At 41.0% G+C, this 26,360-nt stretch overlaps 1 protein-coding gene across 1 annotated transcript; it reads left to right on the top strand.

Annotated features, from left to right (window-relative positions):
• Positions 1–26,032, top strand: CDA (cytidine deaminase). The gene is made up of 4 exons (XM_007491246.3): positions 1–309; positions 14,067–14,178; positions 19,283–19,340; positions 25,480–26,032. Exons 1-4 carry the CDS (start codon positions 132–134, stop codon positions 25,594–25,596), a joined length of 465 nt encoding a protein of 154 aa, XP_007491308.1. The 5' UTR covers positions 1–131; the 3' UTR covers positions 25,597–26,032.
• Positions 26,033–26,360: the final 328 nt, after the last annotated feature.

Below are 26,360 nucleotides of genomic sequence, written 5' to 3'. Positions count from 1 at the left end.
CTCTTGTTGGTTCCTCTAACCCACACCCTTTTGGTGCCTAGCTCCCATCCCCAGCCCGGCACCCGCAGCTGCCTGCCCGCTCCTTGCTAACTGCTTACCTGAGGGGAGAGGAACTCTTTAGGATCAAGGCGATGGCTCAAATGCCCATTAACCTGGCTCCACGCCCCAGCACCGGGGAGCCTTTAGAGCCAGCTCAGATTGAGAAACTCATCCTCCTGGGCCAAGAAGCCAAGAAGTTTGCCTATTGTCCCTACAGTAACTTTCCAGTGGGGGCTGCTCTCCTGACCCTGGACGGGAAGATCTTCTCGGGTAAGCCCCCAATTCACCCTTTTCCTCCATCTCCCGCCCTCGGGCTCAGAAATTGGCCGATGGAGTGCTAGACTCGGAGGCATGGAGACCTGGATTCAAATCCTGCTTTAAGATACCAGATAGAGCAAATAACCTTTCTGAGTCTCAGTTTCTTCATCTGTAAAATTAGGGCGTTGAGAGGATGGATTCTGAAGTCCCTCCTATCTCTTAAATCTATAATCCTGTGAGTTTTGCCTCCTCTGTGAGATGCTCCTGATAATTTTTTAAAACTTAGATCTTTAAAATCTTTAAAACAATTTGGAAATAAAATTGTATTTGAATAGAACAGCTTTTTGCTGTTAAGGTTTTTTTTTTTGCCTAAAGAAGGTTTTGAAATATTAAATCATATTTTTAAGAGCTGAATTTATTTTTATATACTGTGTTATTTCTATCAGTTAATGTAATATATGCTACATTATTTTTATTGATTTCTGTATATTAGGAAGAATTCCTGAGCTAATTCTTAGCCCTGACTCCATTCAGTCTATATATTTTTGCATTCCCTTTGTCCTTAGGAATGTGGTCCTTTCACCAGTTCTGACTGACCCTAGGGTTTTACAATGATTCTCTTCCTAAGGACTGGACAAACTAATTACCTAGCCCTCTCTTGGTGTGCGGAAGGGTGAGAGGTTAATAGCCACCTCCTAATTAACTGATTACCAACTAGTGATGTCTTGGGATGTTCAAAGGAATTGCTGAATAAAGAGATCCCCAAAGGGCACATAGGTACCTGGGCCAGGAATGGGAGAAGGGGGGGGCCTTTGGAGAATTCAAGAAAGTCATTTGACCTTATTTGAGATATCTTGACTTAACTATAATGAATATATAAGATACTAAATATAATAACAAATTATTTTAAAATTAAGAAATACTGATTCTCAAGAATTTCAGCCCTTACCTTCTTATTATCAATTCTAGAGGTCAGAAGAGCACAAGGGCTAGGCGATCTGAGTTAAGTGACTTACCCAGGGTCACACAACTAGAAAATGTCTGAAGCTAGATTTGATCCAGGCCTGCTGACACTATCCCCTGTGCTACTTGTTTTCTCTAATCATTTTTTTTTAAACCAACATGTTATTCTCTGAGGGAACATCCTCCCAGTCTTGGCATAGAGCATTCATTCCAAAGGGCCTTGATCCATCACCGCCCATAATCACCAGCAAAGTTGTTCCTCTCCCCTGAGTGGGGATGCCCAGTTTCCCCTGGTATCTAGATGGGGAGGAGTGGGCTTCATCTGGGACCCTGGTAGAAAGCAAGAGAAAAGATTTTGCATTCATTTGAAAGATCAAAGATACTGGATATAATGCAAATATTAATAATATGGAAATAGGTCTTGATCAATGGCACATGTATAATCCAGTGGAATTGCTCATTGGTTATGGGATGGGGGAGGGAAAGAACATAAATCATGTAACCATGGAAAAATATTCTAAATTAATTACTTAAATAAAATTTCTCAAAGATATGGAGAGAGAACTGTCCTTGCTGAGGTTGGAAGGGATGATCCCTTGGAGGTGAAGGCTCATAACATTTACAGCTAAAAGGAACTTTAGAGATTCCTTCTATTCCAACCAATTGATTTTACAAATCCCATTTTTTACAATTTTACAAATGAGAAGGCTGAGGCCCTGAGAAAAGGAGTGTCTTGCTTAAGGGTGACCAGGTAGTAAGCAGCAAAGCTAGGAATTGAACCTAAGCCCTCTAACTCAAATCGAGATCCATTAACCTTGTACTAGGAATAAATTGCCCTTCTTTAAAAAAAAAAAACAAAAACAGTTCTTACCTTCCATCTTAAAATCAATATTTTGTACTGATTCCAAGGCAGAAGAGTGGGAAGGGCTGGGCAATGGGGGTTAAGTGACTTGCCCAGAGTCACACAACTAGGAAGTGTCTGAGATCAGATTTGAATCCAGGACCTCCCATCCCTAGTTCTAGCTCTCAACCCATGGAGCCATTTAGCTGCCCCAGGTAAAATGCCTTTTAAGTTAGAGAGGCAAATATAGACGAGGAGAGACAGAGTAGCCCCATAGAACACAAAAACTAGACCTGGGATCCTTTGAGTCATGCTCTTCAATTCTATCTCTGTTACTTCCTAATGTTGTGACCCTGGGCAAGTCACTCCCTCTGTGCCTCAGTTTCCCCAACTGTAAAATAGGGCTTACCATGCCTCTACTTAAAAAAAAAATCCAGAATTTTTGTAAGGATCTAAAGATAGAAAGAACTTGAGAAATCATCTAATTCCACCCCCTCGTTTTACAGAGGGGCAAAACCAAGACCCAGAAATGTGTGAAGTGACTTACTCCAGGTCAATCAGGTCATAAGCATGTAATTAGAATTCTGTACTCTTGAACTACAATTCCCAGCATCCCACTTTCATCCTCACCTTACCTCCTTATGATTTGGAGATTTATTTTCTGTAATCCCTCCCTCTAACACTTCTCTTCTCCCCCCCCCCCCATTTGGTTGGGGGAAAACTGCTCTTTACTCATGTTCTTTCTATTTCCTCTTATAAAATATAATACTTGGTTATTTGGATATTAATTTTAATTTTACATAAACATCAGACACAAGAGTTGAACCCAGGTCCTCTGACTCCAGAGCAGTATTCTTCTCCCTGTACCATACTGAATTCCCAGTCCCCAATATAAATGGCAGTGGTTAATATCCAGGGCTTCCACAATCTCGTGGCCCTAGTGGCACAATTCTGTGACTCCCTCCATGATGACCTGACCGCCATTTTGTTGGATCCTAGAGAGTGGCTTCCTGTCCCCATTAACCTGAGTCTCAGCAGGGATATCACAGCATCTATGGCTGTGACTGGGTAACACCGGTCATTTTCTCCTTAACTCTCTCACTAACCCTCAAACAAATGGGCAACTTACCCAGCTAATTAATCATCCCAATTAAATCCTCATTCTATTCTATCTCATTGTATAGGATCTCCCTCCCCGGATTGTTGTGAAGCTCCAATGAGATATTTGTAAAATGCTTAGCACAGAGCCTGGCACATAGTAGGTACTTAATGATTACCCTTATTACATGGACATTGCTTATCTCTAGCCATGAAAAGATGCTTCCAGGCAGGAGATAGGAGGAGGAGAAACTGAGGTAAATGAGGTAGAGAAAGAGAGACCGAAAGGCAGAGAAGGTAGAAGAAGGACTGACCCCACATGGGGCTGCAGCACTATAACAGCTGCCATTGATAATGCTCTTTAAAGTATATTATCCACTGCAGCTGGATAGCACAGTGGATGGAGAGCCAGGTCTAGAGATGGGAGGTCCTGGGTTCAAATCTGACCCCAGACACTTCCCAGATGTGTGACACTGAGCAAGTCATTTGACCCCCATTGCCTAGCCCTTACCACTCTTCTGCCTTGGAACCCATACTCAGTATTGACTCCAAGATGAAAGGTGAGGGTTTAAAAAAAAACCCAACTGAACAACAACAAACCTACTGCTTCTTAGGGCATTCCTATCCCACTTCTGCACATCACTGATCATCAGGATGTTCTCCTTACATTGAGCCTAAATCTATCACTCACAACTTCTACTGATCACTCCTTGTTCTGCCTTCTTTGGGTAATCGGAATTCCCCTTCCCCTTCCTCTTCCTCCTAACTGTACATCGGATGTTTGAAGATAGGAGCTTCTCTTTTTCCAGCTAACCACATTTAGATAGATCCTTCAGTTCTTAAAGGATGGTTTTGAGCCCTTTTCCCATTCTGCTTGTTCTTTCCTGAATTGATCCAATTTATCCATGCCCTTTCTACAATGGATTGTACCTGGACACAGTCCCCAATTTGGGTTCTGGCCAGGGCAGTGAACAGAAGAACTACCTTATCACTTTTCTTCTTCTGGATATTACTGATAAACACTGCCTGCAATCCTATTAGCTGTTTTGGTTGCCTTGCCTAACTTTTTCTAAAACTCTTACCTTCTGTTTTAGTATCATTTCTAATACAGAAGAACTACAAAGAATAGGCAACATTTGGGGTTAAGTGACTTGCCCAGGATCACACAGCTAGGAAGTGTCTCAGGCAAGATTTGAACCTAAGACCTCCAGACTCCAGGTCTGCTGCTCTATCTGTTGTGCTAGCTCACTGCTGCATGCCTTTTTTTTTTTAACCCTTACCTTCCACCTTAGAATCAATACTTGGTTCTAAGGCAGAAAGTGGTAAGGGCTCAGCAAGGAGAGTCAAATGACTTGCCCAGGGTCACATAGGGAGGAAGTGTCTGAGGCCAAATCTGAATCTAGGACTTCCCATCTCTGGCAACCTAGCCACTCCCTGCATGCCCTTTTTGAAAAAGAAGGAAAATTCTTCTGGTAGCTTTGGCAGAAAAAGAAGGCAGATATTTTTGAACCCCAAGGGGTAAAGATTATAGGACTATTCATTTGAAGCTGGAAAGGAACTTTGAAATCATGTAATCTCAATCAGTGCGATTTTCAAAGGCACAGACATCTTAACTGAATCAATCAACAAACAGAATGAAGTAGACATTGATGGATTTTTCTACAACCTCATCACGTATGGACAAAGCCTTAAGTCACTTGAAAGGATCACAGGACTTTGGATCATTAGATGAAAAGCAGATACCACCACACAGGGAATATCTTGGGATTGGATGAGAAGACCTAGTCATACTTTTAACATTTAATAATTGTGTGATCTGAGCCTTAAGTTTCCTTGTCTGCAAAATGGGAATAACAATACTTATAGAACCTACCTTAAAGGTCTCAGATCTTATTCTCTTAGACAACTATACACAAAGTATTTTGCTAGGTGCTGTGTATACAAAGATACTTTGTCAAGTATAAGGAGCACTAGGAAGTAGGAGCCATTGCTGCCTCTGGAGAATAACAGCATTAGAGGCATAAAACTGGGTGAGAACTAGCATGTTGGGGATCTTTCGGGATTTTTGGCCCCTGCTTCCCCACCTCAAAAAAAAAAACTGAGAAGAAATGTGTAAGAAATAAAAAAATGGTTCTTGCCACGAAGTATCTGAAGTCTAGGTGAAGGCACCAATCACTGGGATCAAAGAATCCCAGGGCTGACTCCAAAGCTGCCCAGATTGTGCCAGCTAGAACTTTGGGACACTGATGCCCAAGAGGTCCGGACTTCCTCAGTCCTATCCTTTGGTCCAGAGTGCTTTTCTTTTGCTTATTCCAGGGGTCACCAGCATCAACATGCTTGGCTGGCCTTGGAAGGTGACGGCATTGGGCTGGGGGAGGAGAGGAGTTGCCGTTAATGGACCATGAGAAAGCAGACTTGTTTCTTCCTCTGTAAGATGGTGCTGAGGAGGAGGTAGGTTGGTGTAGAGAGGATGGCTATAGTCTCTTCAAGCTCCAAATCTTGTGATCTCGTTTCCTCACCTGAAAAAGAGGCGATCAATCGGTCAGTGCAAAGAACTCCAAGGGCTGGGGATCGCAGTAGGAAAATATGCCAGAGCTTCTTGTCAAGAAGCTCATTCGAATGAAGGGAGTCAACTTTTCTAGGTCTTAACTTCAAGTGAGATGGAAAGCTCTCTGGGTCCATCGGGTGCAGCAGCAAAACGGATGGCAATGCGTCTTCTTTAATATCATTTCCATTAATAAAATCATATTGATTTCTGATACTGACCCATTGACGGTGCCAAAAACTTTGGTGAGGAGAATTTTCCTTTCTGCTGCTCCTGTGTAGCAGAGACTGTAGCAGATCAAGGAAATTTGAGTAGATTTAGATTGATGATTACCATCTTGTGGTTCTCAGACCCATGAAGGAGTCATGGACTTATTGCAGGGGGTCTGAGAATCCATTGGTATACCTGCTAATCCCATTAAATATACAAAACATTAGTAAATAACACCTCTTTAGTCTAAATAAATAGTGCAGGTGGCAGTGGATTGAGAGCCAGGCCTAGAGATGGGAGGTCCTGGGCTCAAATCTGGACTTAGATACTTCCTAGCTGTGTGACCCTGGGCAAGTCACCTAACCCCCATGGCCTAGCCCTTACCATTCTTCTGCCTTGGAACCAATACACAGTATTGATTCCAAGATGGAAGGTAAGGGTTTAAAATAAGCAAACAAACAAACAAACAAACAAATAAATAGTGTGTTTTGTGCATTTATGCATTAATCATTTAGGTCCAAGGACCTAAATTCGAATGTTAATTCTGCCACTTACTACCAGTGGGGACTTGGGGAAGTCATTCCTCATTTATTTTTAATTAATTAACATTCATTTAAATAATGCATATATTTATAATATTTATATAATTGTAAATTAATTTTTTAATTCTTACCTTCCTTCTTAAAATCAATACTATGTACTGGTTTCAAAGCAGAAGAGTAGTAAGGGTATTACAATCAAATGTAATGGATTTCTCCATTAGTGGTAATGCAGTGATCCTGAACAACTCTGAGGGATCTACAAGAAAGAAACACTATCCACATTCAGAGGAAGAACTGTGGGAGTAGAAACACAGAAGAAAAACAACTGCTTGATCACATGGGTTGAGGGGATATGGTTGGGGATGTAGACTCTAAATGAACATCCTAATGCAAACAACAACATGGAAATAGATTCTAATCAAGGACACAAGTAATACCCAGTGGAATTGCGCCAGCTACAGGGAGGGAGGGAAATAATATGATTCTTGTAACCAAGAAATAATGTTATAAATTGACTAAAGAAATTAATTTAAATTTAAAAAATTTAAAAAATAAGAAGAGTAGTAAGGACTAGGAAATGGGGGTTAAGTGACTTGCCTAAGGTCACCCAGCTAGGAAGTATCTGAGATCCTATTTGAACCCAAGTCTTCCCTTCTCTAGGCTGAGCTCCCAATACACTGAGCCATCTAGCTAACCCTCTTCTCCTTCATTTATAGGATAGAGGGAGCAGGCTAAGTAGGATTCTGAGTTCTTTTTCAGATATACATTTATTGTTTATGAAATGTAACTGCTGTGATTAATAGAAGTGCTTTATGATTTTACAAGTCTTATTTCATTAATACTAGATTATTGCAACCCTGTATTTTTTTAACTAGTGTACTATAATAGTATGCTACAATTATGGGTGGAGAATGGAGATCCATGAACTATTTTAGGGCGTGAAAAAGCAACCCTCATCCAGGACTAATGTTCCCTTTTGGGGTTCTTAATCCTATGACCTGTGCCCAGGTGAGTCATTTACAGGTGCATAGCTGGACCAACCATCACTCTCTTCAGATTTATCACCCTAGTCAGTACTGAGAAGCCCCAGACATCCTCTATTTCTCAAGGATTTCCCCACCTGGTTTACAGCCTTCCTTTCCACCCTAGTTCCTGCCCTTCTATTGGGGCATTTCAACATGGACTTTGAAGTTCTCTCAAATTTCTCTGCCTCCCAGTCCATCATGATGGGATAGCAGATAAAATCGTGGATCTGGAGTCAGAAGACCTAGGTTCATACCCTCTCTGAGGCATTTACTAGCTGGGTAAATCACAAGCCTTCTGGGTCTCGATTGCCTTATTGTAAAATGAGAAGGTTCAACTTAATGACCTCTAAAGTCCATTCTGGCTCTTTAATCTACAATCTCAGTACTCCTTTTTTGGTGCTTTTTCATTTTTAAAATACATTTTTATTGATGTCCTTTGGTTTTTCACTTCAGTATCTTTGCCAAGAAAACCCCAAATGGAGTCCCAAAGAGTTGGACAAAATGGAAAACAACCAAATAGTTATCCATAAAGAGAGTGGTTAAGTCATTACTGCCCTGAGGGGCAGACATTCAAGTCACAAGGTGAGAAGCTGATGTGAGAATGTGTCCCTTTGGTTCTCTGTTGGGGGTTTTTTTCCGTCTGATATCAATCCCTCATTTTATTTTTTAATTTTTAATTTTTTTGAAAATTTTATTTAATTAATTTAGTATATTTTTCATGGTTACAAGATTCATGTTCTTTCCCTGCCCTCCCCCAACCCCCTCCCACAGTTGACGTGATATTCCTCTGGGTTTTACATGTGTCATTGATCAAGACCCATTTCCATACCATTGATATTTGCACTGGGGTGATCATTTAGAGTCTACATCCCCAGTCATATCTCCATCAACCCTTATGATTGAGCAGTTGTTTTTCTTCTGAGTTTCTATTCCCACAGTTCTTCCTGTGACTGTAGATAGCTAGATTGTGTTGGAGACAAAGGCTTCCATATTGTTTTTTGCAGGGAAGATGGAATGACTCATCTAGCTGGACTTCCATTCTGCAGAAAAACACTCTTCCTTTTCTCTAAAAACTTCACTGTCACTCATTGCATCCCTGCCCAGCTTTCCTGGACACATACACTGAGTTCAGGCAGCATCTAGTCAACCAGGGCTCACAATCAACAGTAGCCTCTGTAATGTCAGCCTTTACCTTTGAGAACTTTTGATGTTCAGAGAATAGGCTTATTCTGGTCCTTGTGTCATCTAGAAAGGAGTGGAAGTCAGAGTGAAAAGAAGACTTGAGCTCTAGCTCCCCTCCCCATCACACCTGCCATTAACTAGCTATGTGACCTTGGGCTGTGCCCTTCTCTCTGAGCCTCAATTTCTTCACCTGTAGAATTAGAGGATTGGTCTTTTCTAGGGTGCCATGTGTGAAATAGGGGATTGAAGTAGGGACTTGAAAGCTTCCTCCCTGTTCTACTATTGTTCTAATATTCCATGTTCTGACATTCTATATCCCAAGATTCCTTGAATTCATGACTAGAACTTGATACTGAGCCAAAGACCCAGGTCTCTGGAGACTCCTAATATTCACAGGTGACAAACTGGTAAGAATAGGTCAGCCTAGGTTAGAAAGTAGGAAAAATAGGAGACAGATAGGATTAAGAGAGTGTGAGAATAGGGTGCAAGGCAGTCATTGGCAATAGCAAAGAATCAAAGGGGCATTCTGTTTAGACTTTAAATGAATAATAATTTATTTTTATATAGTTTATATTTATAACTATACTTCATATTTATATAATATATTTATAAATGTATTTATAAATATTTGAATTTTCATTAATAAAATATTTTAATATAATAATAGAAAATAAATAATAAAACTTTAAAAGTCACTCACTCCTTCCAGGTTTTTCCTCTCTTAAGACAACATATTAATTCCTATAAACAATGATAATACCAGCTCCTATTCTATGGTTCTTTACTGTACCCAAAGCACTTTCCTCATAACATCCTTATGAGATTCATAGTGCAAAAATTAATCTCCCATTTTTCAGGGGGGGGAAACTGAGGCTCCTAGGATCACAAAGCCAATTAAACAGTCATGCTGGAACTGAAACTCAGGGTTTCTGACCAGTCAGCCCAAGGCTTTTTCTACTCTAGATAGGCAGGTTTTAGTAGAAACTTGAGAATGGCATGGAGGATTTGGGGATTAGCTTTTTACAGAATGCTTGAGTCCCAATCCCAGCTGTTTTGGGCTGAGTCATAGCAAGGCTTGGCTTGTGTCTTAAAAAAATATTTTGCATTCACTTCCTTCTCTGTCGGTAACATTTCCCATCAGTAAGGCAAGTATTCTTTCAGTTTTGCAACCCATCTTGTTCCTCGTAAGGTCTTTTGACAGTCCGTAAAAATGATGGTACAATGAGGAAACTATCTAAATATTACACTATGGTTAGGGACTGCCCTTTATTTGTCTTGTTTCTGCTGAATGCAGCAGAGGACTTTACATAGAGTTAGTGAATGCTTAATAAAAGTTTATGGGCACGCTTTAACTGTGTGACCCTGGGCAAGTCACTTCACCCCAGTTGCCAAGCCCTTACTGCTCTTCTGCCTTAGAATCAATACAGTATCAATTCTGAGACAAATAAGAACTTTAAAGAAATAAATAATTTATGGAAAGAAACATGAGCAAGCTAACCCACCAAAAATCTCTTCTTTAAGGAGAAGGGGGAATGATGACAAACAAACCAATAATGGGAGGTTACTATACACTTAACTCACAGCGTTTATTAAATTTCTACTATGTGTCAGGCACTGACTTGAGCACTAGGGATCCAAAGGCAAAAGAGAGACAAATCCTTACCCTCCAGGAGCTTATATTCCACTAAGATCAATTAAATATTATTTTATCAATTATCAATTAAATATGCATTTACAACTATGGAGGGCTTCGTGGAGTAGAGGTTAACTCCTCTAGAATCAGTCCTGCCTCTGAAACCCAAAAACTGTATGACTCTCGGCAAGATACTTAATCTCTCAGGGCTCCCAGGCAACACTCAAAAATTGTAAGGTACGGGTTGATGTAAGGTGTAAATTGTTGACCTGTATCAGGGTCAGAGTTTCTACCCTGGAAGTTTCCAATTTGGGTCAGTTCCTACCTGTACACATTTTGGGTCTATACTTTTTCCTTCACATGTACTTAAGCATCTACTTTGTGAAGAACACTGGGCTAGGTCTTGTGGAAGATACAAAGTATAATTCCACAATTCTTTTTTTATATATTTTATAAAGTATTAATAATCACTAGAAGTAAAGGAATAAAAGGGTAATTAAATAACAAAATAAAACCACTTGACTTAAATTCTGTTGCCTGTTTAAAATGATCACTGATAGCCACCATTACAGGAAGAAGAAAGCACAAAAGATGGAGCTATACCAAACTTATATCCTCCCTACATCAGCACACAATGTGACCAGGAAAGTGGGGAATGTAGTTCAAGGGTACAGAAATTAATTACATAACCCCCCCCCCTGTGATTCCCATGGAAAACAAGCATGTAGAAATCTCTCAGATTTACATGCCTAGTTTCCTCATTAATTCCACAGTTCTTGTCTTGGAGCTCACTGTCTAGTAAAGGTATTACAGGATAATAGATTTAGCACCCCTTAGAGGTCACTTGAGTACAGCATCCTAATTTTTTTTTTTTAGTTGGTAAACAAGCACTTATTCTGTACATTATTATATTCTATACATTTATTCTATACATTAAAATGTGCTGGACAGTATTAATCCTTGCTGATAGAGGCAAGTCTTTGCCTTAAAGGAGCTTTCATTCTAATGGGAGAGGCAGCAAACAACTATGTACATACAAGATATATAAAGTGAAATCATCCTAATTTTATAAAGAAAGGAACAGAGCCTTAGAGAATTGCCCAAGTGAATTGCCCAAGGACAAACAGTAGTAAGTGGCAAGATTCAAACTTAAGTTCTCCTATTCCAAATTCAACACTATTCCTACTGCAACATGCTGCCTTTCCAAGACACTGACCCAGATAAATATAATACAGGATGTTGCAGATGAAGACTTTAGAGATATATGCACACAGTGCTCTGAGATATCTGCCCTGAGAAGCAGGGAAAGCTCTTTGGAAGAGCTGGCATTTGAGCTGGGCTTTAAGAGACAGACAAGAATTCAATCAATGAAGAGAGAAAGGTTAGTCCAAGCACAGGAAATGGTACATCTAAAAGGATACCCTTGAAGCCAATAGTACCCCCCCTCCTAGAAAAAGGATACTCTGACAACCATAGAACAGGGTCTTCCCCTACTACATTATAAACTCCTTAAGGGTCAGGAACTGTCTTGTTTGCTTGTATTTATATTCCCAGTACTTGGCAGTGCTTATCCATCTATTCATTTAACCTCTATCTATTGATCTTTCCATCATTCTCTCTACCCATTCATCCATCCTTCTCTATTGATCTCTCCCTCCTTCTATCTACCTATCCACCCATCCTCTATCCATGAATTAATCTCTATCCTTTTTTCAATCATGCTATCCATCTCTGTCCATCTTTCTCTCTATCCTTTTATCTCTGTCTATCTAGCCATCCTTCTCTTTTTCTATCTTTCTAGCTATTCTCTGTTTCCATTCTTCTCTCTTATCTTCCTATCTATACAATGTCTATCTAGCCAGCCAGCCATCTATCTGTATTATCATTGTTCCCATTTTGCTTGCTTCCTTTTACATTACTGACTCTAAATCCTCCCTTCAAGAGAACACAAGCTCCTTAAAGTCAGGGATTCGTATTTTTCTTTGTTTTATCTATATTCCCACACCAAGCATGGGGGCCTTGTACCCAGTAGATGCTTAATAAATGATGGTTGGATTAGTTCAGAATTTCTTAGTTTTGTTTTAGGTTTTTTGGAGGCAAAAGGGGGTGTCTTGCCAAGGTCACTCATGAAGATGAGTTTTCCTGATTCCAAGCCCAGGGCTTTATACACTCACTACCTAGCTTCCCCTCATGTTTATAATTTTTAAACTAATGTGGCATAATGGAGCAAGTGCTAGACTGGATATCAGCAAGACCTCGGTTCAATTACTGCCTCTTATCAATCACTAGCTTTCTGACTCTGATCAGGTAACATAAGCTCTATGTGCTCCCTAGCCACTTTCAGACATGTTTACTAAGCATAGATAGTGATGATCTGATTTCATGTATACAGTTTCCATAATGGCAGTTCCTTCACATTGGCAGAATCAAAGAATTTCTCCCTAGTTGACTATCATTTTTAGTAGCATGGTAGCATTTTCTTCCAGGCCTCAGAATAGCCAACCATTCACCAGGCTGGTCTCTGCCTCCAGTCCCTCCCTTCTCCAATATATCCTCCATAGAGCTGCCATTTTGGTGTTCCAAAAGGACAGAAATCAGTCTCCTTCTCAAAAATTTTCAGTGACTTTAGGATAAAATATGAACTCTTCTGTTGAGATTTTTTTCTCTCTCTCTCAAAATGAGCCCTTTACTGTCTGGTTCAAACCTATAAATCCAGGCTAATTTCACATTATTCCCCTTCACATATGCTGGCCTCTATGATATCCCCCTATATATGACAATTTTTCTTCTGCTTCCAGACCTTTGTACAGACCTTCTTCCAAAACTGGAATGCCTTTCTTTCTCATCTTGAAACCTATAGAATCCCTAAATCCCTCCAAGTTCCAGTGTGTCACCTCTTCCTGCAAGGGGACTCTCCTAATATATAGTGTTATCACTGCCTTCCTCTATATAACTACATATTTTTGCTTGACTTTCTTGGAGTTGCTATTCTCTCCCTGACAAACGGTGGACCACCCTCTCTGCCTGAATGACTAGAAGAACTCCCTTCCAGTCCAGTCCATCCCATTGCCGGACAGCCCTTAATTGTTGGGAAGCTTTTCTGTCTATCTAACTGAAGTCTGACTCTCTAAAACTTCCCTCTGTTCCTAGTTCTGCCCTGTGGGGCAAAGCAGAACAAGGCTATTCCACAGCCCCATCACAGCTCTTTAGATAACTGGAAAATGTGTTGTTCTCATTGGTCATGTCCAACCCTTCTTGACCCCATTTGGAGTTTTCTTGGCAAAGAGACTGGAATGGTCTGCCATTTTCTTCTCTAGCTCATTTTATACATGAAGAAATCAGAGGTTAAAATGGTAAGTGATTTGCCCAGAGTCATGCAGCTAGGAAATGTCTGATGCCAGATTTAAACACAGGAAGTTGAGTCTTCCTGACTCCAAGTCTAGCACTCTATCCAGCTGCAAATGCCATAATTAAGTCTTCACTTCTCCAAGTTAAATGTTCTTCAATGCCTTTAAGCTTTCTTTTCATGGCATGGTTTCTGTTCTCAATATCCTGGTCCTGCTCAGTTGGTTTAAGTCTGGATTCCCATCACACCAGGGTCTGGACTAGCCCCCCAGCACCATTTTAGAACCTGGATTCTTTATATAGACTCAGAGAATCATCCTTCTGACTTCAGGATTTTTTGAGATCTCCTCCAGTTATTTGGTCAATTGTATGTTTGTGTCCTTAGGGTGCAACATAGAAAATGCTTCCTACCCACTAGGCACCTGTGCAGAGCGAACCGCCATTCAGAAGGCCATCTCAGAAGGGTACAAAGAGTTCCGGGCCATTGCTATTACCAGGTAAGTGTCCAAGGCTAAGTCATGGGATAGACAGCTAAAATGGAACATGGAAAATGCCAGTGCTGGGAAGGAACATTACAACATAGAACGTTATAGACAATAAATACAAGGCTTAATGATAACTTTGGCAGCTAGGTGATGCAGTGGATAGTGTTGGACTTGGAGTTAAGAAGACTCATCTTTCTGGGTTCAAATCTGGCCTCATGTACTTCTTAGCTGTGTGATACTGGGTAAGTCACCCTATTTCCCTTATTTATTCATTGGAGGACACTTGACAAGGCCCCCAGTGATAATATAATTATATATACATATATATAATTATACCATTAATAACAAGGACATAGAGCAAAGAGCAGGAGAAGCAAGAGGCCATTTTGTATAAGGAAACAAAGGAATGAATCTGAAGTAAGAAGACCTTGGTTTGAATTCCATTTCTGATATGTGTTAGCCACTTATTTTGGAAAGATTTTTCTAAAACTTCAGTCTTAAAATCAATACTACATATTGGTTCCAAGGCAGAAGAGTGGAAAGGTCTAGGTAATGGGAGGTCAGTGACTTGCCCAGGGTCATACAGCTGGGAAGTGTCTTTGGGACCTCTTGTCTCCAGGCCTGGTTCTATTATCCACTGAGCCGCCTAACTACCCCCAGCTGCTTAATTTTGGGCAAATAATTGATCTTTGGACTTCATCTGTAGAAACGACAACAATGAAGACTAGATGCTACCCATGGTTCCTTCCAGCTTTAATTCTTATGATGAGAATTGATGGTTTCTAAAATCCCTTTCATCTCTAAGCCCTCTCTTCTTAAAAGGTAGTGTGGGGTAAACAAAGCCCATATCCTTCTTCTTGATAGAGAAATGGGAAACATCATGTTTCATCCAGAGTTGCTCTATTAATATTTCCTTAACATTTTTCTTTCTTATAAGTGAGGATTCAATAAGATGGGGGCAGAATCATCAGGGAATGACTTTCATGTTTAAAAAATACAGTAGGCATCAATTAAAAAAAACAAAGGGAGAGAATAAGGGGGGAGGAAGGAAGGAAAAGAGGAAAAAAGAAAGGGAAGAAGGGAGAGAACAAAAAGGGAGGGAGGGAGGAAAAGAGAAGGGGAAGAGTAGAAAGGAGTCCTTCATTGGGAGTGAAGAGATGGAGACTTTTACTCATCCCACCACTAGGTAATTATGTCACCTGAAAAAAAAAAAGTGACTTCCTCTCTGATCTTCAGTTTTCTTATCTGTAAAATGAGGGAGACGGACTGGATGATCTTTGAGTTCTCTTCCAAGCTCCCCAAAGACCATAAATCTATATGTTTCTGTTTTTTTAAAATAAAGCCCTTACTTTCTGCCTTAGAATCTATATTAAGTACTGATTTCAAGGCAGAAGAATGGTAAGGGCTAGGCACTGAGGGTTAAGTGACTTTCCCAGAGTAGTACAGCTAGGAAATGGCTATGCCAGCTTGGCTCCCAGGACCTCCCGCCTCTAGGCTTGGCTCTATCCACTGATGCACCTAGTTGCCCTGAATATATACATATTTTATTAAAGAATCAAAATTAATATTTCTCAAAAAGTATTCTATAATCCATGCTGGTTTTCTCCTACCCCCACCTTTATTAGCCCCCAACCCCATCAAGTCAAGATCCAGGGAATCTGAGTTTGACTTCCTATAGATTCTGACCATCTGCAGTTACTGCCAAGAGGGATGGGGTTTGTTAGTGGCTGGTAGAGATCTGCATGTCCTGCTACCTCCCTGCCGTGGACACCCCTCCTTTAAGCCACGTTGCAGTGTTTTTCTGCAGGTCTTCTATAACTCTGGCCAGAGCAAATAATGACTTGCCAGGGACATTTTGTCCCAGTGGGCTGGAATCAGGATGGAAATTACAGTTCACAGAAGGTTGGAGAGTAGAGTAAAAAAAATACCATTTCAAACCCCAAACCAAGAAATTAATTATATTTGGGAAAATAGGGCCAAACCATGGGAAGAATAATGGTGTGCCAGGCTGGGTTGTTTACATCCCACTCTCCCCTCTACCCGCCCCTCACCTCCCCATGAATGTTTGCTCAGGGTTATTATTGAGGTTCTAGCGATGATTAGCAAATTGACTTTATTTCAACAAAATCCACACACATCTCCAGGATCCACTCAGGCTGTTTATTATCTGCATTCAGTTAGCACCTGCTTTCCAGAGCCAGAAATTCTGCTCTCATTGGTCTAGTCATTGATTCCATTCTGGCTTGCACATAGAGTGAAGGCAATGCAGAATGCCCTCATCATTAGCTTTTACCTCTTTGGAGCCTTGCAGAGTAGAGGATTGAAATAAGTCTTGGCTTTAGAGTCAGAAAACCTGTGCTCAAGGTCCAGCTCTGCCAATTACTAGCTAGAGGGCTTTGTATTTTCTGTGGTATAGGGACTTCCAGCAGAGAAAGTTCTTTCCCCTTGTAAATCAGTCCCTGCCCTATAATCCTGGGTCCTGAGAGGTTTCATAGGATCATAAATGAAGAGCTCATCCAATCCAGCCCCTTTGCTTTGCAGATAAGGAAACTGAGGCTGAAAGTGGTTAGTTGATTTGGCCAGGGTCATACAACTGCTAAGTATCCAAGTTAGGGTTGGAATTCAGGTCCTCCTGACTTTAAGCCCAACATTCTCTGTCCACTGCCATTTAGTAACTTGTCCAGGGTCACACAGTCAGTTTTTATCAGAGATATCCGGGTCATCCTGACTCTGAGATCTCTGTCTCCTATGCCTTGATGCTTCTCATATTGTCATCATTGTTCAATTGGGTCTGACTCTTCAAGACCCCATTTAGGGTTTTCTTTGCAAATATACTGAAGTGGTTTGCTATTTCTTTCTCAAGCTCATTTGACAGATGAAGAGACTGAGGCAAACAGTTAAATGACTTTCCCAGGGTCACACAGCTTAGAAGTGTTTGAGGCCAGGCTTTAACTAAGATCTTCCTGACAATTTTTTGCCTCTTTGCTTGGCATAGTGCCCAGCACATAGTAGGTGCTTAATAAATGCTTGACTTTACTTGTTGATTATATGTTCTATTGTATTTGTTTAAAGAGAGAAGAGTGTCATCATAATCACTGAACCACCTAGCTACTAGCTAGTGCTTCTCTACACCCAGCAATATAACCTATCAATCAACATGCATTTGTTAAGTGCCTGCTGTGTGGCAGGCACTGAAAAGGAAATATCCCTTGCTCTCAGGAAGCTTACATTCTGTAAAGAGAAATATAATGGATATATAGGTAGATACGTAGATAGATGGATGGATGGAATGGATGGACAGATAGACAGTTGAACAGACAGGTAGATAGATGGATGGATGGATAGATGGATGGATGGATAGATGGATGGATGGATGGATAGATAGATAGACAGATAGATGGATGGACAGATAGATGGATTGACAGATAGATAGATAGATAGATAGATAGATAGATAGATAGATAGATAGATAGATAGATAGATAGATAGAAATAGATGGATAGGTAGGTAGGTGAATGGATAGATAGAGATGATAGATAGACAGACAGACAGGTAGTTAGATCAGTATATGCAACATAAATTGCAAAGTAAATTTTTGGAGAAGTCTAAAGCAAGCCACTTTCTCTCTGACTTTTTCCCATGTGTAAGGTGAGAACTCAAACCCAGGTCTTTTAACTGCAGATCCAGTTTCTTTCCACCATTTATTTAAAAATTGAAAACCATCAAATAAATTTTTGGAAATACCATCCTGTATACAGATAGACAAGTCAGTTCAAGAATCCTATGCCCAGGTACCCCTAGTCCCTGATTTTTGCAAATTCTTATCTTAGTTTCCCATTTCAAGGGGACCTACAGACCTATATGCTCTTAAAATTTTGTAATTGTGAACAATCAATATCAATAAGCTAGCTTATGAAGGATGTTTGTATATCAACCATCATTTGGTAGAAAAATCACTAATGATAACTACATTTATTTTTTTTTGATAACTACATTTATAAAGCACTTTATAATGCTCTAGGCATTATTCTAATCACTTTACAATTATTATTTCTCTTGAACCTCACAAAGAGCCCTGGGAGGCAGGTGCTATTATTACTATTTTACAGATGAAGAAACTGAAGTTAAGTGACTTGCCCAGGGTCACACAGAAAGTACGAGTCTAACTTAACCCTCCTTGCCTAGCCCTTACCACTCTTCTACCCTGAAACTAATACTTAGTATTGATTCTAAGACAGAAGGTTAAGAGTTTTGTTTTTAAGATACCTGACATATTCTTCCAGCTTTTGCCTGCTAATTTCCATTGATGGAGAACCCACTACCTCCCAAGACATCCCATTCAACTTTTGGGCAACTCTGATTATTAGGAAGTTTTTCCTGACATCAAACCTAGATTTGCCTCTTTGTGGGTTTGACCAATATCTATCACTTGTCTACAATTTATGAATCTTCAGAATCTATACTAAAAACTGGTTCTAAGGCAAAAGAGTGTTAAGGGCTAGGCAATGGCGGTTAAGTGACTTGTCTAGGGTCATACAGCTAGTATGAGGTCAGATTTGAACCCAGGACCCCTCCATCTCTAGGCCTGGCTCTATTCACTGAACCACCTACCTGTCCTTTTCCTTATATTCTAATGGAAGAATGGGAGATATGTGTCTGTAAGAAAGGAAATCCAAAATATATAATAACTAACATTGATGTGCCAAGTGCTTTACCATTATTTTTTCATTTAATCCTCACAACCACCATAAGAGATAAGTGCTATCATTCTCATTCTCATTTTATAGATGAGAAACTGAGGTGAAAGATCTGAACTTGGGTCTTCCAGCTGCATTATATACAAAATTATCTGCAGAGGCAGCAAGTGCTAATTACAGGCACAATCAGAAGAAACTTGGTGGAGAAGGGGACCCTTGAGATGTGCTTTAATGGCAGCTAAGAAGTGGCGAGGGGTGGGGAGAATGTCCAAGAAAGGACCCCTTGTTCAAAGAAAGCTAAAAGATAGAATGACCTGGACTGGCAGCCACTGGCCAGTCTGGCTGGTGCAATGAATATGTTAGTGAGTTCCTTGTCACTTAATTAACTAATCGATGGATTCTGTGCTCTGCTTTCCCAGTAACATGAAGAATGACTTTATCGCCCCTTGTGGAGCCTGTCGACAAGTAATGAGAGAGGTGAGTTCCGTCTGTCTCTGAATCTTCCAAATTGTATGAACAGTAGCTCGTCTGTTTCCCAGTTGGACAAATGGAATTCCACTCAACACTTAGAGAAGGTCTACTTTGGGCCAGGGATGGAATACCAACACACAGTGTTCCTGCCCTCAAGAAGCTTCAATTCCCAAAGCATCTCTTCTCTTCTACAGAGCCCTGGCAGCTCGGGGTGACCACTAAGGTGATGCACCTCCTAGCTTCCCTCCTTCAGTAGGGACAGCCTTGGAGCCAGAGCTAACAGAGAATAAGGATGACAACCACTGATCCTTTTTGTCAAAGCCTGGAGCCATCTGGCACCATCCAACCTTTCCAGATGTCTGCCACGCATCCTGCATGTGCTGTTCCCCTAACCTGGCATTTTGTCTCCTGCCTGCATTTCTTCCTTTGCACAGCCCTTCTTCCCTCTTTACTTCCTCTTCTTAGAAGCTTTATCTTCATTCAAGACTTTTTTGGTGCCATCTCCTATGGGAAATTCTTCCTCTTCCTCTTGTTCCTTCTTCCTCCCTCTCCTTTTCTTCTTCTTCCCTCCCTCTGTCTTAGTATCAATTCTAAGACAGAAGAGTGGCAGAGGCTAAGAAATTGGGGTGAAGTGACTTGCCTAATGTCACACAGCTAGGATGTGTCTGAGGCCAGATTTGAACCTAGGACTCCCTGGCACTCTCCACTGTACCACCTAATTGTTCCCTTATGGATATTCTCCATTATTAGTGAAATCTCCCTCTTGAAATTGTCTAGTTTTAATTTTATCTGTTTAAATTTCGTGTCTCAGGGGCAGCTAGATGACTCAATGGATTGAGAGCCAGACCTAGAGACAGGGAGTCCTGGGTTCAAATCATAGCCTCGGACACTTCCTAGTTGTGCGAACCTGGTCAAGTTATTTAACACCCATTGCCTAGCCCTTACCACTTTTCTGCCTTGGAACCATTACATAGCATTGATTCTAAGACAGAAGGTAAGAGTGGTTTGTTTGTTTTTTTAATAAATTTTGTATCCATCCCAATGGAATAGAAGCTCTCTGAGGGCAGGAATTATTTTCCAATTTATCTTTGTATACACAGTACCTAGCATAATATTTTGTGTATAGTTGTCTAAGAGAATAAATCAGCGTATCTGAGGCTCACAATGGCCTTTAAGGTAGGTACTATAAGTATTATTATTCCCATTTTGCAGACAAGGAAACTTAAGGCTCAGATCACACAATTATTAAATGTTAAAAGTATGACTAGGTCTTCTCATCCAATCCCAAGATATTCCCTGTGTGGTGGTATCTGCTTTTCATCTAATGATCCAAAGTCCTGTGATCCTTTCAAGTGACTTAAGGCTTTGTCCATCTGTGATGAGGTTGTAGAAAAATCCATCAATGTCTACTTCATTCTGTTTGTTGATTGATTCAGTTAAGATGTCTGTGCCTTTGAACATTGCACTGATTGAGATTACATGATTTCAAAGTTCCTTTCCAGCTTCAAATGAGTAGTCCTATAATCTTTACCCCTTGGGGCTCAAAAATATCTGCCAAGCATCTTCCTTCTTTTTCAAAAAGGGCATGCAGAGGGTGGCTAAGTTGACAGAGATGGAAAGTCCTAGATTCAGATTTGGCCTCAGACACTTCCTAGCTGTATGATCCTGGGCAAGTCACTTAACCCCAAATGTTGCCTATCCTTTGTAGTTCTTCTGTATTAGAAATGATACTAAAACAGAAGGTAAGAGTTTTAGAAAAAGTTAGGCAAGGCAACCAAAACAGCTAATAGGATTGCAGGCAGGGTTTATCAGTAATATCCAGAAGAAGAAAAGTGATAAGGTAGTTCTTCTGTTCACTGCCCTGGCCAAAACCCAAATTGGGGACTGTGTCCAGGTACAATCCATTGTAGAAAGGGCACGGATAAATTGGATCAAATCCAGGAAAGAACAAGCAGAATGGGAAAAGGGCTCAAAACCATCCTTTAAGAACTGAAGGATCTATCTAAATGTGGTTAGCTGGAAAAAGAGAAGCTCCTATCTTCAAACATCCGATGTACAGTTAGGAGGAAGAGGAAGGGGAAGGGGAATTCCGATTACCCAAAGAAGGCAGAACAAGGAGTGATGAGTAGAAGTTGCGAGTGATAGATTTAGGCTCAATGTGAGGAGAACATCCTGATGATCAATGATGTGCAGAAGTGGGATAGGAATGCCCTAAAAATCAGTAGGTTTGTTGTTGTTCAGTTGGGTGTTTTTTTTTTCAAACTCTTATCTTCCATCTTGGAATCAATTCTGTGTATTGGTTCCAAGGCAGAAGAGTGGTAAAGGCTAGGCAATGAGGGTAAGTGACTTGCCCAGGGTCACACAGCTGGGAAGTGTCTGGGGCCAGATTTGAACCCAGAACCTCCTGTTTCTAGGTCTGGCTCTCAATCCACTAAGCTATCCAGCTACCCTTGTTCAGTAGTTTTTAATGATTCCATTTGGGGCTTTCTTGGCAGAGATACTAGTGTTTTGCCATTTTCTTCTCCAGCTCACTTTGCAGATGAGGAAGCGGAGGCAGATAGGGTCAAGAGCCTTGTCCAGCGTCACACAGCTAATGTCTGAGGCCAGAAAAAACCCAACTCATCTTCCATCTTAGAATCAATACTTTGGGGTGTGCAGCTGGGTGGCTTAGTGGATTGAGAGCCAGGCCTAGAGATGGGAGGTCCTGCCTTCAGATGTGGCCTCAGACACTTCATAAAGTGTGACCCTGGGTGAGTCAGTTGACCCCCATGGCCTAGCCCTTACCACTCTTCTGTCTTGGAACCAATACAGAGTATCGATTCCAAGATGGAAGGTGAGGGTTTAAAAAAATAGAATCAATACTCTGTACTGGTCCCAAGATAGGCAATTGAAGTTAAATGACTTGTGCAGGATCACAGAACTAGGAAGTGTCTGAGGTCATATTTGAACCCAGAACCTCCTGTCTCCAGGCCTGGCTCTCTCCATTGAGCCACCTAGATGCCCCTGAGATTAAATTTGAACTCAGAAAGAGGAGTCTTCCTGACTCCTGGCCCCAGTACTCTATCCAATGTATCAGTCAACCACCTGATAGTAGGTTACCCATCCTTAGGGTACTTCAGACAGAGGTGAGATGCTCACTTGTCAAGAAGGAGGTCTCAGTCTGAGCCATACCTAGGAATTCTTTCACCTTGGACAAAAACAGTTGGAGGAAAGGATGACATCAGCCCAGACCCAAAGGACAAATCTACCAAAGATGCAATCATCCCAAAAGAGGAGTAACCCTCACAGAATCCCTTCCCCCTATCCTACAGTTAAAGGAAAGATGGTCCCAGGAAAGCAGAGACTTTGGTGATGGGACCTTGGGATGGGGTCAGACGAGGGGCCAGCCTGACAGTGGTCTGGAGCCTCACATAGGAGAAGGAATGGACCCCCAAACTGATCTCTCCATGGTAGTCCCCTGGGCCAAACCCTGCTCATGCTCCCTCCCCAGTTTCGGCCCTGTACTCAAATGGAGTTTGGCCTCAATGCCTTCTGAGGTTTCTTCCAGAGCTTAGATTCTTGGATTCTGTGACCTTTAACATCCACAACAAGATCGATTGAACAGAATCCATTCTCCCTCTCTCAGAAGCAAAAGCTTGGCATTTAATATAATTTTTTTCTATTAAAAAAAAAACCCCCTAACAACTGGATTTGTGTCTTGGCTCCATTACCCCCTTGAAAGAGGGAGAAACTGAGGCATCGCAATGCCTTGAGCCTGACAATAAGGAGGCAAGATGAGAACTCCAAGTCTCCAGTGTCCAGCACTGCTTTTTAACCCCATTATTCTCTGTGCCCTCCGAACCCATTAATAGCTGGCATAGGACAAAGGTTCAGATGAATAAGCTTAAGGAAAAAAATGATCATTCGTATACAGAACAGAGAATCCTAAGCCAGGAACTTGACATTTCCATCTTGGCTCTGCCTCTGCTTGGGTTTGGCCCTGGGGCGCGCCTGCAAAATGGAAAAATTTCCTTACTGAAAACAATCTTTAAGAGCCCAGGGGGACGGATTTGGCCGGACAGTAATTCTGTGATTTCAACAACACACAGCATGTAGAAAATGCTTACTGCAGATCAGAATGTATCTGCCCTGCCCCACCTCCTCCTTGGCCACCAGGAGGTACGTGAACACCTGCCTGGAGATGCTCTCAGGCAATTTAGGAAAAGAGAGGTCTAGCAGAAGGGAAAGTTCATGTTTTAATGCCGCCAGCTTAAAGGTTATTTCCAGCTCTAACATATAAGGTTCCTTTTGGCATTAACATTCTGGTGTTTGAATACCTAATGAGAATAATGGCTCGTTAAAGGCTCTTAGCCTTTGAAAATTTGTTCTCTGATTTGTATGAATCTCAGCACTGAGATCTGTTCAGCCGAAACAAAAGGAAGCTGGCATTTCTGGGTGGGGGACAGGGCGTTCCAGGGTCCTGGAAGACCCCTAAGCTCAGTGGCTTTCTAAAGAAGACATCAGTATGGACCACTTCAGCTCCTCTGGCTTCTTCACCTGTAAGGAGGGAGGGCAAGGCATCCTTGGAGACAGAGAGAAATGTGTGTCCATTACTCCTAAAACTAATAATAGTGGCCATTTATCTAGCACACTAAGGTTTGCAAAGCCCTTCACATTCGTTGGGTTTTTTTCCCCCAAGGAATTTCATCTTATTAGATCCAGCTTAGTCTGTCCAGAAATCTGGCAAGATGTTGTCATCCAGTAGTCGTTAACTCTCCTAGCTTTATGTCATCTTACAAATTCGATAAGCTTGTTATTTAAACCTAATCCAGTCGTTATTTTTTAACATGTGTGAATATATATATATATATATTTGCCAATTACAAATTGCCATACAAGTTTCCCTAGGTTATATGATCAAATTTCTCTCTCTCCCTTCCCTTTCTCTTCCCTATGCTGGCAGGCGATTCGATCTGGGTTATACATTCCAATTGTTATTAATAAGGATGTTAGATAGCACAGGACCAATTGGAGTTTCAAGGACTACATTTTGGGGAATGTAGTCAAAAAGAGTTTTGTTCAGGTATAAGTCACCTGTAAAATGAGTAAATGGAAGCCCCTTCCAGCTCTGAGATGATGACCATAGCTGGAAGTACTGTGGGATATTTAAGGGCATTGCTCTGAGGACACCCAGATGAATGCTGGAAATCCTTTATATTTTTGTGTTCTCGATCACTACTGAGACCCTATTAGTATACATTTCCTACTTGTAGCCCGATTCCTCCAGAAATATTATCATGGTTGGTAGGAGACTAATGGAAGCATCATGGTGAGGAAAGAAATCAGAGAATTATGGATTTAGAACCAGAATGGAATTGAAGCCAATGTAGTCCAGCCCCTTCATTTTGCAGCTAAAGAAACCAAGACCCAAAAGATGATGGGACTTATAGAAGGTCACTTAGTAAATAGCAGAATAAGATTTGATCTCAGGTCCTCTGACTCCAAAGCTCAAACCCTTCCCCCTGTACTATTCAAATGAAATGTTCCATAACTGTGCCACCATTCCATCAATCAGAATTGGCATTTAGCTAGCTTATTTAAGGATGAGGGAGAGTGGTTGCCTTTGCCTGTTGCCTATGGACAGAAATAATGTAGTAGAGAAGGGAACTGATCTAAACCAGGCTTTGTCAGAGCAGTTCTGTGGATATCATGGAGTTTTCCCTTGTAGGTGTTCTATGTGTTCCATCAGTGTGCTGACCTGCTAGCAAAGACGAAGGAGGTGGTAGAGGGAGATGGAATGGAGTTGTAATGCATCTCTGTCTGCTGACTCTCTACATCATAGGATCATAGATTTAGAGCTAGAAGGGACTTTACAGATCATTAAGCCTGAATACCTCCTTTTATAGAAGAAGAAGCTGAAGTATATATTGACTAAATATTGTCCAGGATCACACAGCTAGCATCTGAGGCAGGATATATACTATGGCTCTACTTGGTACCCTTCCCCAATGTCGAGTCAGTGAGAGGTTGAGTCTGTATGTGATCCTACACTCTACCCTTCTAAGATTAGGTAAGTCCCCAATATCACCCATCTTTTGGGTGAGGAGGAATCACAAGGGATCAGATGTCATTTGTCTAAATCCATGTGTCCCTTTTTCTTTTCTAGTTTGGAAAACATTGGTATGTCTACATGACAAAAGAAGATGGTACATATGATGTCAGGACAGTCCATGAACTACTTCCTGCATCATTTGGACCCGATGACCTGCACAAGACCAAGTGAACCCTGACTTTGGAGACTGTCCAGTTGAGATTCTTTTCAACCACCTCAGAGAAGATTTCCTCACTAATGTCTAGGAGCATTCCCAGAGCAATATTGATATGAATCAACCCCCAGTGCTGACCAATTGCTGCTTCTGCATTTCCCATTCAGCCAATGAACCACTCCGCCATTTGTATTTGAAGTGACTTGAGCATATTACATTGTATTAATGGAAAGCACACCAGCCTAGGAGTCATGACCTGTATTCTGTTCTTGGTGCTGCCTTTAACTTCCTGGGTGGCCTTCCTTTTCTGTCAAATGAGGATGTTGGCCTAAATCAGGGGTTTTCATCTTGTTTGTCCTGGGCCCAAAGTCTGGAGAAATCTATGGATCCCTTCTCTGAAAAATGTTTTCAAATGCATAAAATAAAATACAGAGAATTACCATTTCTATTAAATTGTATTTCTATTCATTTCTTTTAAAATACTAATATCAAAATATTTTAAACCCTTGCTTTCTGCCTTAGAATCAATACTATGTATTGCTTCCAATATGGTGTATTGATTCCAAGGCAGGAGAATGATAAGGGCTAGGCAATGGCAGCTAGGAAGTGACTGAGGCCAAATTTAAACTCAAGACCTCCTGTTTCCAGGCTTGGCTATCAATCCACTGAACCATATAGCTGTCCCCTATCAAAATATTAAAAAAAGGAAACAAGTTCACAGACCCCAGGTAAAGAACCTTGGGCTTTGGTAGTCTCCAAGCTTCTTTCCAACTCATATTCT

Source organism: Monodelphis domestica, chromosome 4 (genome assembly GCF_027887165.1).
Source record: "Monodelphis domestica isolate mMonDom1 chromosome 4, mMonDom1.pri, whole genome shotgun sequence".
Classification (NCBI taxonomy): domain Eukaryota; kingdom Metazoa; phylum Chordata; class Mammalia; order Didelphimorphia; family Didelphidae; genus Monodelphis; species Monodelphis domestica.
This window is presented reverse-complemented; position numbering and strand designations above follow the sequence as displayed.